This window comes from Boleophthalmus pectinirostris, unplaced genomic scaffold, assembly GCF_026225935.1.
Source record: "Boleophthalmus pectinirostris isolate CB_2022bp ecotype Guang Dong unplaced genomic scaffold, ASM2622593v1 HiC_scaffold_6, whole genome shotgun sequence".
Lineage (NCBI taxonomy): Eukaryota > Metazoa > Chordata > Actinopteri > Gobiiformes > Gobiidae > Boleophthalmus > Boleophthalmus pectinirostris.
This window is the reverse complement of record NW_026571447.1, coordinates 22,388,731-22,403,469: the sequence shown is the minus strand read 5'-3', so window position 1 is coordinate 22,403,469 and position 14,739 is coordinate 22,388,731. Positions and strand designations below refer to the sequence as shown.

Here is a 14,739-nt window from a genome sequence, read left to right as displayed (position 1 = left end):
CCAATTACATGAGGCTGATATTGATTATTTTTCTCAAATAAATTTTAATTTGTTACAAACTCACCCATAGTCTTTTTTTTTTTTTTTTGTTCTTACCATAAACCTTGAAGAGAGCAGTGTGTCAGATTTAGGGCAGTTATCACTTTGTATTAAAATGTTCAAATGAAGCTTTGAGTGTACTTTTTAGGCACCAAATTGACCAAAACAAAATTTTGGCCTGTGCTGCAGGTTTAAGGCCAAAAGCCGATACGCTTAAAAGTCCAAATGATGTATCGAGCTATCTCTGTATTGAAATGTCAAGAGTTATATCTGATTGTGAGTTATTTGATTTCTTTCTGATCTGCTCACAGCTGTATCGGTTTTGACAAGAAAAATGCAAAGATGAAAATGAAAGGGAAAGATTGAAAGAGTTATCTGTATCTGTCTATGATATAAAACAGTGTACTAATGCTCAGCCATCCTGTCTGTAGCATCTAATGAGGTGCAGTTAGGACACTGGTGATTGATGTCAATGTGTTTGTTTTTTGTGGAAAACTGTTTGTCTGCAAATAATCTGCCTTTGAAGAGGTGACCTTATGTGGCGTCTGGTCTGGACACAGCCCACCCCTGACAGTGGGACGATAAAGCACAAATATTTAGAAGAAAACTTGGGGTTCTCATGCATAGCCCTTTTGTTTTCAATAATTACTTGTCTGGGAAATGCATTACTGGAGCTCTCTATCTCATTTTGTTGCACTCAAACCAAGACTCATAATTCCAGGATAGCTCCAAGTCACTTAACCTTTAAAAGGAAAAATAGTATAAAAGTATGATGAACGAATGAAGCCATCAACAGGTTCTAAAGAAAAACTCAAACTCAAAAAATAACCTGCATGCACCCACACATCATTGCTTCCATTTACATACAGTACCTAAAACATACTGTAATAGCATCATGTAAGATGAAGAAATTGAGACAACCTAATTCTAAGTGTGGCGCCCTAACCACGACTAAGACAAACAAGAGATAATATTAGCTGTAAATAAAGTGGCAGTACATATTTTTGAAATGCAATCACTGGGTCATGAACTGCTGCATAAAAGCACCTCATAGTTGAGAGCCAGAGCTGCTTTGCTCAAAATAAATCCTCCATCTAACTTAAGATCTGGAGAGGTGCCTGCAGTGTATTTATAGGCCTGAGGCTGCAAGTGTTTTCGTAGTGGCAGCGGTGTGGCAGCAGCGGCTACAGGTTGATAGGATACCCACTTTAAGAAGTTCAAATAGATGACTGGCTGATGTTGAATTTGTGGTTATTCTGCTCATGTTTGGTGAAGAGGTCAAGCTCAAGGTTAATTTGTTTATCTCCCCTGTGGGAAAACAGCTAAAAGACACACCTTGTAAGTTAATAAATTGCAATCTATTGGTTCTTTAATACTTGCATCATCATTAGGCATTTTTATATGAATGAAATACAAAATAAATTATTGCATATTAAAATATGCATTAAAGAAGATACTTTAACAAGGAACCAACCTTTTTAGAGCAGGCAAATCATATGAACTCAAGTGTTTGAAACAGGTCTCAATAGTGAAGAACTGGAAGAAGAATTGGACATCAGTTTCAGGAATGTTCTTTGTGAAGACGGTATTACACTTTTGACTTGTGCTACTCTTAAACTTTTCTTGCTCGTGTTTGTTATTTCTACATTTGAGCCTTAAAATTTTGATCCATCTTAGCAACCTGATTGTTCTTGGCCTTTTGATTTTGGGCTGGACACAATGTACTATGTTGCTATGAATTTCAGACAGCGTCTGGTTGCTGTTTGTAAGGGATGTTTACAGTCAGTATGTGGGTTAAGAAGAGCTATTTGCTATATTTGTCCACTGTGAGCATCTCTCATCTCATCATCTCTCTCGTCTCTTGTCATTCTTCCATTTAAACTACCATTTTGTCATCTTCTCATCTTTCTAAGAAATTATTTCCAATCTCTGTTCGTTTATGCCTCTGCAGGTTGCTCTTTCGTCATCTTGAATGAAAAGCCTGTGTGAGAACTGAACAGAAGAACTGAGGTTTGCAAACATGGCTCTCGCTGGTTGTCCTGATTACTTCCTGCATCATCCAAATTATCAGGTAAGACATAATTCTTTTGAAAGCCCTTTATTTCTTTTAGTTCAGGTAAATACCATGTGGATCATGCTTGTGCTATTGGCAAAGAAAGTGCTTGTATTATATTGTCAGTGTATTTTACTGGATGAGAACCACACAACCAGGTATGATTTTATCCCTTGGTACATTGCTGGATAAAAAAAAAATAGCATGCAGTGCTTAGTTACTAGTTTTTCCATTGTTTTTTCATCAACTGCCCTTTTGCTTTGCTATATAGCATGTACATTATCAAAGGTTTGAAAGTACATTGGTTTACCACTTCTTGGGATTTGATTCCATCTGGTCTCAAAACATATTTTACTAAAACATCATGAGCTCTCCAGAAATACCCTTTAGAAGGTTTAAGGATCACAGGACCTGCCTGTGTAGATCAAAGAGACCCTAAACATTTGCATTAAGTCACAAGCAAAATTAGCATGATCAAAAGGCAGTCTGTCTGTTCAGAGGCTTTATTTGTGACCTTTGACCTTGGAGCCAGTGGACGGCGAGTTCAGCCTCTTCATAACAATGTGTCAGCATAGCACTGGAGGTTCACGTGACCAGCCACCATAAAAATAACTATAAATGTATAGAGGTCAGTTGGCAGAGATGTGCACCCACTAGACCTCCTTGATACTAGCAATTCATGATGTTTTGTGTCCTTTGGCACACCCACCTGCATGAATGTCCAAGTGAGGAGTGAAGGAATATTGCCACTTTAACTTGACTAATTGTAAAACAGATGGTGATATTGGAATCTGCTAAAATGATGATGACGATTATTATTATAACAATAGTAAATTGTATTTATTAGGGTTCTTTTCTTGACACTCAGGGGCCTTTTTACACTAATAGGTAGAAGTCCCTCTGTAGGTTTATAAAACTGTATTTAACCTGAGTGTGACGTAAGTGTGCAACCTTGATTCTTCTCTTTTCTCACTTGCTTGTAGCTGAACCTCTAGTCCTTCGTGTCCTGCAGCTTCTAACCTTCAATCTCTTTAATTCCATCCAGTCCATGTCAGTTGTTCTTCATCAGGACTTTTTTTTTTACATACTTGCATTCAAGCTCTTGTTGCTCTTGAGCTTGCCTATCGTTTGTGCTTTTTAATATTTATTTTTACACTGCTAATTTACTGAGATGCTCCAACCGTAATAATAGTTTCTTGTAAAGTTGGATAAATGTATTCTACCCATAGAGTGGTGTTAAACACATAGACACCAACATATGAGCACATGGAATTTGTTAATAAAATATATATTATTTTGAGCTTAAACATGTGAGATACATGTGCAATACAGATTGGATTGACCATATCATTAATGCCATGCGACATCTCTCAGCCTCTAAAAATCTAGTTACATAATTGCAGGCTTCTTAGGCAGTGATCTAGTACTTCTCAGCAGCCGGACAAAGTCACATTCAAGGCCAATATATGGTCTGAAGGAGTGCCCACATTTCTATTTAGTAGAGCTGAACCATGACTATCCCGGTGCTGTTTGGGTGACTGGTTATGGATCAGTCACAGTCTACTGCTTTCTCCTCCGGACATTGCACTGGGGGTCCACTGTGTCACAAGATCAAATGGGGTGGCGTGCTTCCTTATGTGATTTTTTTGTTTTGTTTTCTTTTTCTTTCTTTTCCTTTTTATTTCTAAACCAGGTTAGTCCCATTAAATTCTTTAGCAGTGGGGTCTAGACAGCTGGAACTTGGAAGACAATACAGGAGGCGAACAATGTAATGATTGGATGCGGTTGGGTTAGTTGGTATAGAAAAAGAGGGGTAGGGGGACTGCTAGAGTCCGTACACTAAGGTTGAATGTGACCAGTAGACGAACAGAGAGCAGGGAAGAGGACGTATCATCAAATCATGGATTATACAGTCTTTGAACAATGAAGAAACTGAAGTTCCCTAAACTCTGAGTGAGTTATTTCATTACTTTTTTTGCACAATCTTTATTGTAGGTGAATATTACTTATCATTATCAAAAGCATTTGGATTTTGCTATTATTTTCAACTGATAGTTCTTTAATGCTCAAGAAATATTTATATTGATACGACATTTGGATTATTTATGATCTTGACTATCTTATGTGGTTATCTAAATGAATGTATGTTTGTAATTTTTTTTTCTAATTTTCAAATTGTTCTAACAGGATAGACAATAGAATAAGTATGCAAATGTAATTTTTCTTTTTTATTTGTGATTGGCTTGTTAATAAAAAAACTAAAAAAAAACTAAAATTGCATCACATACAATTCTGAATATTCATATATAATTACAATTGATTTACAGGTTAAATACTAAACTTTAACATCTTACATAATTACTGTGCATTGTAGTAGCCAAATGTCTAGTTTAAATCTGGTAAAGCTGATAATTGATGTCACCACGGTCACCATAAGGCAATCAAACTTTTCTTGCTGCATCAGAGGTCCAGTTGAGACAGTCAGTAGCAATGTTTTTTTTTTTTCTTTTTTTGAACACAGTGGCCTGTCTTAGTACGTTCTGTTCTCTCTCTGCTCTCCTGTCTGCACGGGACGCCAGCCTGTTTTTATATGCACACTTTGGTCCATATACTTAACCCCTTACTAAAATACTTACTTGTGCTAAAATGAAGTAACTGAAGAAGTTCAGTTGAGTGTTTTTGGTGAATTTCTTATACCGATGTGCTATCATGGGTAGAACATGTTTCAGAGGTCATCCCAGGACACGCGGGTTACACGTGGGGCAGCTGGTCGACCGTAATTTGATAGAAACCTGGCACTCCTCATCCACTGGCCCCTCTAATGCACTTACACGCCACTTACACATATTACTTATTTTTATACTGTGTAGCAAATAATGGCCTGAATTTCATTTACAATTCTCGCTATGTAAAAATTTTCAGTATGTAAAAATAATATTTTCTTTTTTGTCTTTTTAGCAGGACAATATAGACCACTCTTCAAATCACCGACAGGCTGACCTCAGTGGTCGGAGTTCTCCCAACCACAATCAAGGTAATTCTGTCTTTTCTTGCTGTTTCAGTGGGTTTGTACTAAGGCAAGCAAAAATGACATATTTTAAATACTAAATAAATGGCTTATATACTTTTACTGCACGTTGGCTGTAGACCTTTTGATAAAAATATCCACATTATTTGTACTGTATTTCAAAATTGTATTAATTGCAAGTCATTTGAAAATATTACAGAAAGTATGAAATAATCAGTATTTATTCAATGCATGTAAATCTATATTTTTTGTACAAATGGTGTTGTATACTCCTTTTACAATTTTTGTTGCAAATAATATTCCTACCATGAATACCTGTGCCAGTTTGGGGCCTGGGTTAAAGCTCAGAGTGTAGTCTCTCCTCTGTATCGTATGATGAATGGTGAAGGGGCGCTACCACAGAGTTAATGTATATTTGGGTCTCTTCCGCTGTAAACATTTGAACAGTTCAAAGGCTGATCTGCATAGACGCAGGGTGCCATTATAATTACGCTGTCTATCTAATTGTGCCATACAGTGCTCATCCATGGCAATCGGAGCATGAGATTTAAGCACAATATTGGCCCAGCATGGAAGGTGAGGGTGGGGAGTCTGAATTAGAGCGCTTGTCCTGCCATGGGAAATAAATGGAGCAGAAATTACATTGTCATTTTCCATGATGAGCCGCGATGAAGGGAGCAGACTGATGAAGGTGACTTCAGCTTGAGAACTTTTTTGGCTTTGGTGTCTAGGCATTGACTTTTGTAAAGGGGGCTAAACACTATGCACTCATTGGCTCATTTTATGCTCTACTGTAACTTTAATTGGAAATATATTTGATTTTACTTTGAATCTAGAGTAACATGTTAAGGTCATGGGCATGCCTATTGTAATGGATTGACGTCTTGTACTGTACGTCCCACTGGGGCCGTGACAGACTGATACTGTCCCACTGTTGTCTGGTCACTGTTGCTCATTTGCATCAGTCCCATATAGCTGTGCTCATTGTCTATAGGCAGCACACTGTAACTGCCAGGACACACAAAGGCCTGTGTGGCCCAAATGTCACATCAGGACAAGCACAACATGAGACTGTACCAAAAACGCGTGTGCATTTCATGTTCACATACGAGTACAACGTGTATGATCAAAAGTACTATGTTCATGTGCTGGATAAATAACTTTGAAACAAATGTGTTTATTTATTTATTTATTTATTTGACAATGCAGTCATACAAAATCACAGGCAGCGCATCCAGCTGATGTGACACAGAGTGTAAGCTAATGCTAATTTTTAACTCCTGTCCCTGGTTGAGCTTTACCCAACACTAAATATTGAGTTTTACATTTTTTTGAACTGTTTAAACACATTTTTCAACATTTCAGACATTCCCACATTCAAACATAAATTACACACAATACACAAATTAACTGAGCTGTTTACTAAGTGCTATATAAAATTGGCTCCACCTTGATTTTATGTTCTGGAGTTTATATTGCATATACATAATCTCAACTTGGCTATAAAATCTTGAGTGCTCTTCTTGGGCCAGTCCTGAGACATGGATGTGATCGTTCCTGTGGAGGAGGGCTGTCTCAGCTGGGCATACAGCTGCTAGGCAACAAATCCCATCAATGGTACCAATGCAGTGCAGTGATCTTACAGTGTGCCTCTGAAGGCGTGGCTAGCTCAATGTATCATGTATCCATTTATACAACCCACATGTACAAGGAAACTCATAGTTCAAATAAAATACCCCAATATATTACAATATGCACAATTGCACATGTTTTAATTAACCTTTCTAGACTATCAGAGTTATGAAACACAATCCAGCAGAGCTGACCTGATGTGAACTCTACCTCTCCTGTTCTGTGTGAGTGACCTGGTGTGATACAGGCCTCTCTCACTTGTATGATGTGCTCTCTCCTCCCATCACTGGTGCTCTCAATCTGCTACCCCTCCCTCGTACCATCAGGTTGCTTTGCTCTTATGGGTTTGTGCCCAGGTAAGGTGTCACCAAAGGTATTGTACTCCCCAGTGTGGAGCCATGCTTTACAGTTTAGACTTGGCTCTACATGTTCATGCTGAACCATTTCTGTTGAAAGCCCTGAAAGGACTGTTTATTATTTTGGTCTGTGTTGTTAAGCCACCTCCATTTTGCTTTTAACCAGTGGGATAGCATTCATAAATAATTTAATATCTCGACAGGACTTTGTGGCTTAGCCGTTGTTTCTAGAGGTTATTGTTTCTAGTTGAAACATAAGAAACACGCTTAAAAAAAACAGAAAACGAAACAAAAACCATGTAGGACATTACAGACATCGTTTGCCATATGCAATTTTCTATAAAACTAATGCATAAGGTCTCTAAGGCAACACTACTGAATGAATCTACTTTAAAACACCATCCCTTTTTTTAAGATTATTGAAACTCATGTAAGCTTCTCAAGTCTCAGCTTTGCCTCATTGGATAAGCTTTTTGTGATTACAAATGACATTGCTGTTTGGAACACTGAGATTCAGCTAATGTTTATCATTGACTCCGACTCATTAATTGTGGTGAAGCAGACACTGTTGCTTAACACACCTGCATTCTTTAAAACACTGTTATCAATTTCAGTTTATGGAAAAACAAAATACAACTTTTAAAGCCACCATCAGTTAGAGCTTTGGGCTAAATTTTAATTTAAAAATTTAATTTTAATTGTACATGACATAATCACACAATATTTATGTAGATTGTGTGGCCAAAACAACTGCAAAAACATTTACACATTCAAAAAAAAAAAAAATGTAATATGCGTAGAATACTAAATTATTATTTTATGTTGACTTTTTATTGATTAGTTCTAGCTTTTCATTTTAACTCTTTTAAATCTTTAAATCAGTAAAACTCAAATCTCACAGATATTTGTGACTTTAACGGGCCTAAATTGATTTAAATTGAAATAAGCCATGTTCCCTCTTTGCATTCAGAATCAGTGTTGCAGTATTCAATCATATGACCTTTTTCTTCTGCACTTGTTAGGTCAGTGGTAGACCTGTCATGATCAAAAATGTGTGATATATCGCTGATTAAAATATAGATTATAAACGATCATATTAAATGCCATTATACCACTGACATGATAATCCTAAATCAGGTTTCCCAAAAAACACTTCTACATGATCATTAACAATACTGTGCATGTACAAGTGTTTTTTGAGCTGCAATACTTAGTGAGTATAGAAGTTATTTATTCAGCCCTCTGCAGCTCAAATCTCATCATGGTGCAGAAGAATATCAAAAAGCTAGTACTCTAGTACCTTAGTACAAACAAAGTACCCACGATAAATATTAACCCCAAAAATAATTGTTCCATCTATGATATATTGAACAATAAGTTGATATCTTAATTATTGTCAGTGGCTTCTCAATGAACTCTGAGACAGCAGCCTGTGGTGTGGGATATAGCTTTCACCAGGTTATCTTTAAGTAGTCACTGGAGCTTATCTGTTGCTATTAATACACAAAAGATTAACCACGTGTGAGCTAAAGGTCCTTGTGATTCAGCAGCATATTTAAACACATTTTAGTTTCAAATAAAAACAAGTGCATTGCGCTGATTCAATAACACTACATATGGTCACATTCACAAATTTTCTATACTTGGTCTAGAGAAGATTTCTCAATCTTTGTGTCTTGTGTAACTGCAGTTAGTCTTTGATGATTGCTATCTGTCTCCCTCTAGTGGACGTCCTGTGTACTTCATTTTCATGCAGTGCACTTTTGCAGCTCCTGTTCTCCACCTTTTCACAGTAAAAATATTTTATTTTTAGTAATTTTTGATAATATTAGATTACATTATTGTGTTATAAAATGTGTATTATAACAATACTTTGTTAATAATTTTTATTATTTGCTATTTTAAATAAAAAATGACAATTAGTAGTAAGTTTATACAGTTTAATTGTCAGTACTATATATCCCCAAGAACCAGAAACTATTTTAAAGTGGCTATTAAGCAGGCAGCTATAAATGGGATTATGTTTTGAGAGGTGTTGGACAGGTGTTTTTTCCCCCTATAGTTCTATGGAAGATTGGCTCCATATACCACATTGTACCCAAGAGATCACCATGCTGTGTGTGTGACCAGTCTTTACTTTCACTTTTGTGAAAGTCAAGGGTTCAACTGCTGGCCACAGCAAACTGAAATTGAAAAAGACGTTGAAAAAATCCCTATAACAACTTTGGGAATTTACTGTTTCAGCTCCTTTTAGTTTCACAATGTGAAACCAAAACCTAAAACATACACAACTTTCAGTTTGAATTAATCTTGAAGTCTTTGGTTGTCTTGTTCTTTTGTTCTTTGTAGGGTTTATGGCCAGTTCACATCCTTCTACGCAAGTTTAAACAGTTTCTTTTTTACTTGTATCGTCCAGATGATGATGTGGATCTAGAGGCCCTTGTGAATGACATGAACTCTTCGTTGGAGAGCTTGTACTCTACATGCAGCGGGCAGCAGACGGAAGCTACACCACTGCTCCACAACGGCCAGCCGCCTTCTTCACATCATCACCACCAACACCTTCATCACCATCATCATCACAACCATCACCGCCATGCTCAGCACCTGTCACACATGTCGCCTGAGCCCACCTCCTCTTCTTCCTCCTCTGCAGACTCTCCTCAGACTGGGCTCCGTCGCTCCCAACCTATGCACATCCTCGCGGTCAGGTACCAGTACTTTACATTGTACAGTGCAGTACAATATACTGTCCTCTTGGGGAGTATATATTTTGCACTTGTGTTTTGTGCCACAGTGTCTTACAATCAACAAAATAAAATTAATAAGTAAAATAAAAAAAGAGACACATGACATGTCACAGTCACAAAAATATGGTCTAGGCACTGTGATTTCAGAGCCTTATAGAGACAACAGGATTTTATAAAGGCTGCTGTTTCAACTAAACTTCCAAATTTAAGAAATTAAACAGTAAATGGTTGAGATTAAATATGCCAGCCACAGTAAATAAAGTAGCCCAAAATGTTCCTTTAGTGTCTTTTGTCTATTAAGAAATTTAAAAAATATATTATTACTAAATCATAGGTATAGTTTAAAAAGTAGATTCAGATTTTTACAGATTTGGAGAACTTGGTATGCTTGCATAATATAAACTGATGCCACATCTAATTTTATTGACAATTTACAAAAATCTTAAAAGATCTAATTTAAAGTACTGTAATAATTTCATGCGCTTTCATTAGCACTGTGAATGAAATCCAAGTTTCCAACTTTTTCCATGAGCCTTTAATTCTCTGAAACAGCTAGTACTCACGCCCTACTAATAGAGCACAGCCTCCCTCTCTACCCGTACCCTCACATTGAACTCATATTGTCATAACTGCAGAAAGTAAAAAGCTGATTTTTTTTTTCTTTACTTTTGAACCCAGTGCAAATGTCTGTTTCGATATAAAGAGCCCTAAGCCATTGCCCCCCAACGGCTTATTATTGTATACATTTAGTAGAGCTAGACTTACCTGTTCCTTCTGTTATCACGTCTTGCTACGCAGTTTTTGACAGACACAGATGAAGGATGAGCAGGTAATGGCATATTCTGTCTTATGAGCTCTCACTTCTCCCTGAAACACACGTTGTGAAGTTCTTATTATTCAGCTCTGACCCCTCAATAACCCCAGCTCTCTGGCTCATATGGGACAACATCAAAAGAGCTATTCCCTTTTGAACTCGCTGCACAGAAACAGAGATAGACTGAGAGAGGAGGGGAGCGGGTTAGCCACTCCGCGAGCTAGACTTTCACCCAAAAAATATGATAGGATGTTGAAAAGTTGATGCTCAGCTGTCAGATGGTTGTGCCTTTTGGGTCGCGAGTTCTCCTGCACTGTATGCACCTAATTTAAAACTGCTTTAAAGTGATGTCTTGATTCAATATTGATGCCTGATGATAAATATTGCAGAAAATTAGCTGGCAAGCTGCAGGGGTCTGTGATTTCCGCTTGCCGGGAGACGCTTCATTATCGAGAGATCAGACAGAAACAGACATGAGACCCGAATACTGTACAGCAATGCATCGTTAGGTTCAAGTCCACAGGCAGATCTCATGTGTCAGCGGCTGAAACTTCTCCAGCCTTGATTTCACTTGCCTGCTCTGTGGAGGTTACGACCTAGGCCCCACTGGGTATATCTTTCATATTTTGACTTTTTCTTAGACTGTTTGTGGGCTGTGTGCAGGAGGTTGCAAGAAGAGGAGCAGCAGTTGCGGACCTCATCTCTCCCAGCCATACCAAACCCCTTCCCAGAGCTGTGCAGTCCAGCCAGTTCACCAGTGCTTAGTCCTGGGTCCCTCCCACCTGGAGAACCGTCCACTGGAAAATATGTAAGTCAATGAAATTCCATATTGTATTACTATTCTATGGTGGAAGAAGTACTCCTTTTTAAGTAAAAGTACAGGTACCAGTGCAAAAAAGAATCACATGAAAAAGTCTACTTAAGCTTAAGTATTAAAGTACCCTCCTAAAAATGTACTTAAAAAGGGAAAAAGTAAAAATATTTCACACAGATTTTGAGATGATTTATTTTTTCCTAGCTTCATTTTTATTTGTATCTTTTTGTTTGCTCAAACTACAATTAAATTACATATAAACCTCTCAGCCTTTTCAGCAGGTGTCAAACAATAATAAAAAATGCTTTTACTACTTTTTAGTCCCGTTAAAAATGTAGTGTAGTAGAAAGTACAGATACTTTCTCTCAAATGTAGTGAAGTAAAAGTTAAAAGTATCCATATTTTACTTAAGTACAGTATTTCACTACTTTTACTTTGTTACATTCCACCACTGATACTATAATTAAAAAATACGGGAGTATTTTGACTCAAACACAAAGAATCCATGCACGCATACACCAATATGCATAAAGTACAGTGTAAAAAGTAGTAAAAATCTGTTCTCAAGTAGAAAACATAGAACTATAATGCTACTCAAGGGAAGCAAAATGAATAATCATACTTGGTCCAAGAGAAATTGTACAAAGTTTAGTTCAAATCCCTCAGTGTTTAAGATACTTATGAGGTAGACCTGACAGGACATGTAACACATAATAGTAGTTCATCAAAGTGTCAAGTAACTGTGTACAATTAGTATTTACAATTTTTTCCTCTTTTTTATTTATTTATTTTACATATTCTGATCCTGATCAACCTTCATGATTACAGGACAAGCGTCAACCGTTACTCTTCCCTTGTGGTTCAGAGAGATGTCTGTGACACTCCAGTAATACTCTAGTTGCACTTTTGTTACATCCTATCTAAACCACCACTGATTTATTCACAAGAAGAACTTGAAGAACAGACTGCATGTACTCTATGTCCTTAGTTTTTGCTATTTTGAAAAATGGAGCATCTTAACATTGTAAATTAGCTGTACTAGTGGTCAGTTTGAGCATACAGGAATTTTCCATGTCCTGTATCTGGCCTGTGGTTTGTCCATCCGAGGTGCTTTGATTGCTTACATGTGATACTAGAGTAGACATGCGTGTATTTGACAAGCTTTGAACACAAAAATTCACCCTTTAAACGATCTTTGTGTTGACACATTGAGGTACCTGCCTTTCTGTGCCGCTGTCCATGTGCGTTTACAATCAGACAGTGATTTAAAACTTTAGTCTGTCTCTTCCTGGAAGCCAGAGGGCGTCTATTGTCGCTGGTAATGATATTCGTATGGGGCCAGGGCGATGCTGGTTACAGTTACATACCAGTTTACAGTAATAGGAAGGCGGCTAATTCTCATAAAGAGCAAAGGCTGGCTGTGATCTTGGTCCGTTTGGGTCCTTATGGTAAAACATCACAGGCTTAAGTTCCAGTTCACTGCCAAAAAATTAGCTCTGCCTTTCTGACTCACAAGCTACTTGATGAATTGATAATCCCTAGCCAATACCCATGCTGTTTGTGTTGGAAATGCACGAAAAGAGTGGTTTGGATTACCATCTTTCACATAAATAAATTTCAAAATGTTAATGTTCACATATCCCCCTAAAAGTCATTATATGTTAGTCTGTGGGGATTTCACTAGCTTAAAGTATAAAACTCAACGTAGCATGGTGAATTTTCATTGAGGCTAAAAGATGAATGCCTCACTGTGTGGTTATGCATTTAGGATCGTGTTACCAGCTGTGCGTAACATTGGCTGCCTACGAATGGGGTGGGTGTGTTTGGTAAATATTCACAAACCATTTTATTTGACTGAGTGACCTGACTGGAATGGGTGGGATGTTGGTTGTTGGTTGGATTCCCACATGAGCTGTTAACTGAGCGGTACAGAGACAGTCTTGGGTTTTTTAAAGAGGCAGGAGGGATGAAGAGATTAGAGGCACAAATTTAGTGTTTCAGACAACTTGTATTGCAATGCCAGTAATAAACTGGAAATATGACTGTAATTTTGATTGGAAATGAAGCCATAAAAAGTTATTGAGACTAAATAATTTCCAAAAAATGTGATAACAATTTATCAGATTGATCCAATAGAATACTAAAAACATCACAGACCTTTTTCAGTGTTAAAAAGTCTGAAACAAATGAAGGCATGGTCTAACTGAAATCTGTACCAGACCTTTCCATGTATGATGTAAATAATAAGAACCATTCAACAATCGCACATTGGGTTTAATAATAACTGTTACAGTCCCTTACATATTACTACATACTTGTATATGGTCACATAGCAATATATACTAGCATTGTTTTTCCTGGTCTTTCTTGTTTCCTTAGACCCCCAAATACTGAAGTAATGTTGAAAAAACTTGTGGAAACTATAATTCTCTGTGTATGTATGTGTTTACAATGTGTGCACGCAACCTGTGTCAGAACTGTGGCGTGGTCCACATGGCTCTGTTTGTTGTCTTAGATGCGTGTGCGTGTGTTTGCAAGCTCTGTAAACTATTTACAAAATTGGCAATATCTGTCCATTGTTGATGATGGCAATGGAAAATATGTCTCATTGCGGTTGGTTCTTCAGTGGAAATTCGATTCAGCACCTTCATCTGGCGAGGTGTGGGGGTGCGGGGTGGGGAACATGTGCAGAGCAGGTCTAGAGAAGAGCAGATTTTGACAAGAAGACACTCAATGAATAGGCAGATTATTGCTCCCAGACTTTGACCTTTGACCTCTGTCACTTAAACCACATGTGTGTGTTTGAGCGCCTTTCTCTCCTCTGTCTTATCTCCTTGTCTGTCTGTATGTTCTACAAACATGTAGCGCAGTTCAACCAAGTTTTTCTTCTTGTTTGGTTTACTGAATTTTCCAAGCTTGAGGCACTTTCTGACAGGCTTTCATGCTTTTTGTGCCTCTGTTTATGCTCAGCTCATTTCTTGGATAGCGCTCTGAAGGCTAAAGGAAGTGGCACATCCCCGTCAGGATTTAGGAATGACTGGACACATACAGTATGACTCCCAATTATCTCACTTTCCTCACTTTTCTGTCTTTCCATATTTATCCTTCCACTTGGCCCAGCTGCTCTCCTCAGCTGCATATGCTTAACAGGGGAAAATGTGAAGGGGCCACAGACACGCAACCATCTGATATTTATAGAAGTGAGAGAAGTGCAGTGTTAGGGATGATATAACAGATGATGACCTGACTCTGT

The 14,739-nt window shown here is 37.6% G+C and overlaps 1 protein-coding gene across 2 annotated transcripts in view; it reads left to right on the top strand.

The window, feature by feature from the left end:
- The window catches only part of grb10b (growth factor receptor-bound protein 10b), a 40,196-nt gene that overhangs the window by 6,185 nt on the left and 19,272 nt on the right, over positions 1–14,739 (top strand). Inside the window, exons 2-5 of one of the 2 annotated variants that reach the window (XM_055163654.1) lie at positions 1,991–2,110; positions 5,054–5,126; positions 9,525–9,819; positions 11,336–11,480. In XM_055163654.1, the coding sequence (XP_055019629.1) occupies positions 2,060–2,110; positions 5,054–5,126; positions 9,525–9,819; positions 11,336–11,480 (564 nt within the window). In that variant the 5' untranslated portion in view covers positions 1,991–2,059. Of the gene's footprint in view, positions 1–1,990; positions 2,111–5,050; positions 5,127–9,524; positions 9,820–11,335; positions 11,481–14,739 lie in introns of both variants that reach the window. The other variant, XM_020937228.2, reaches the window with a different exon arrangement.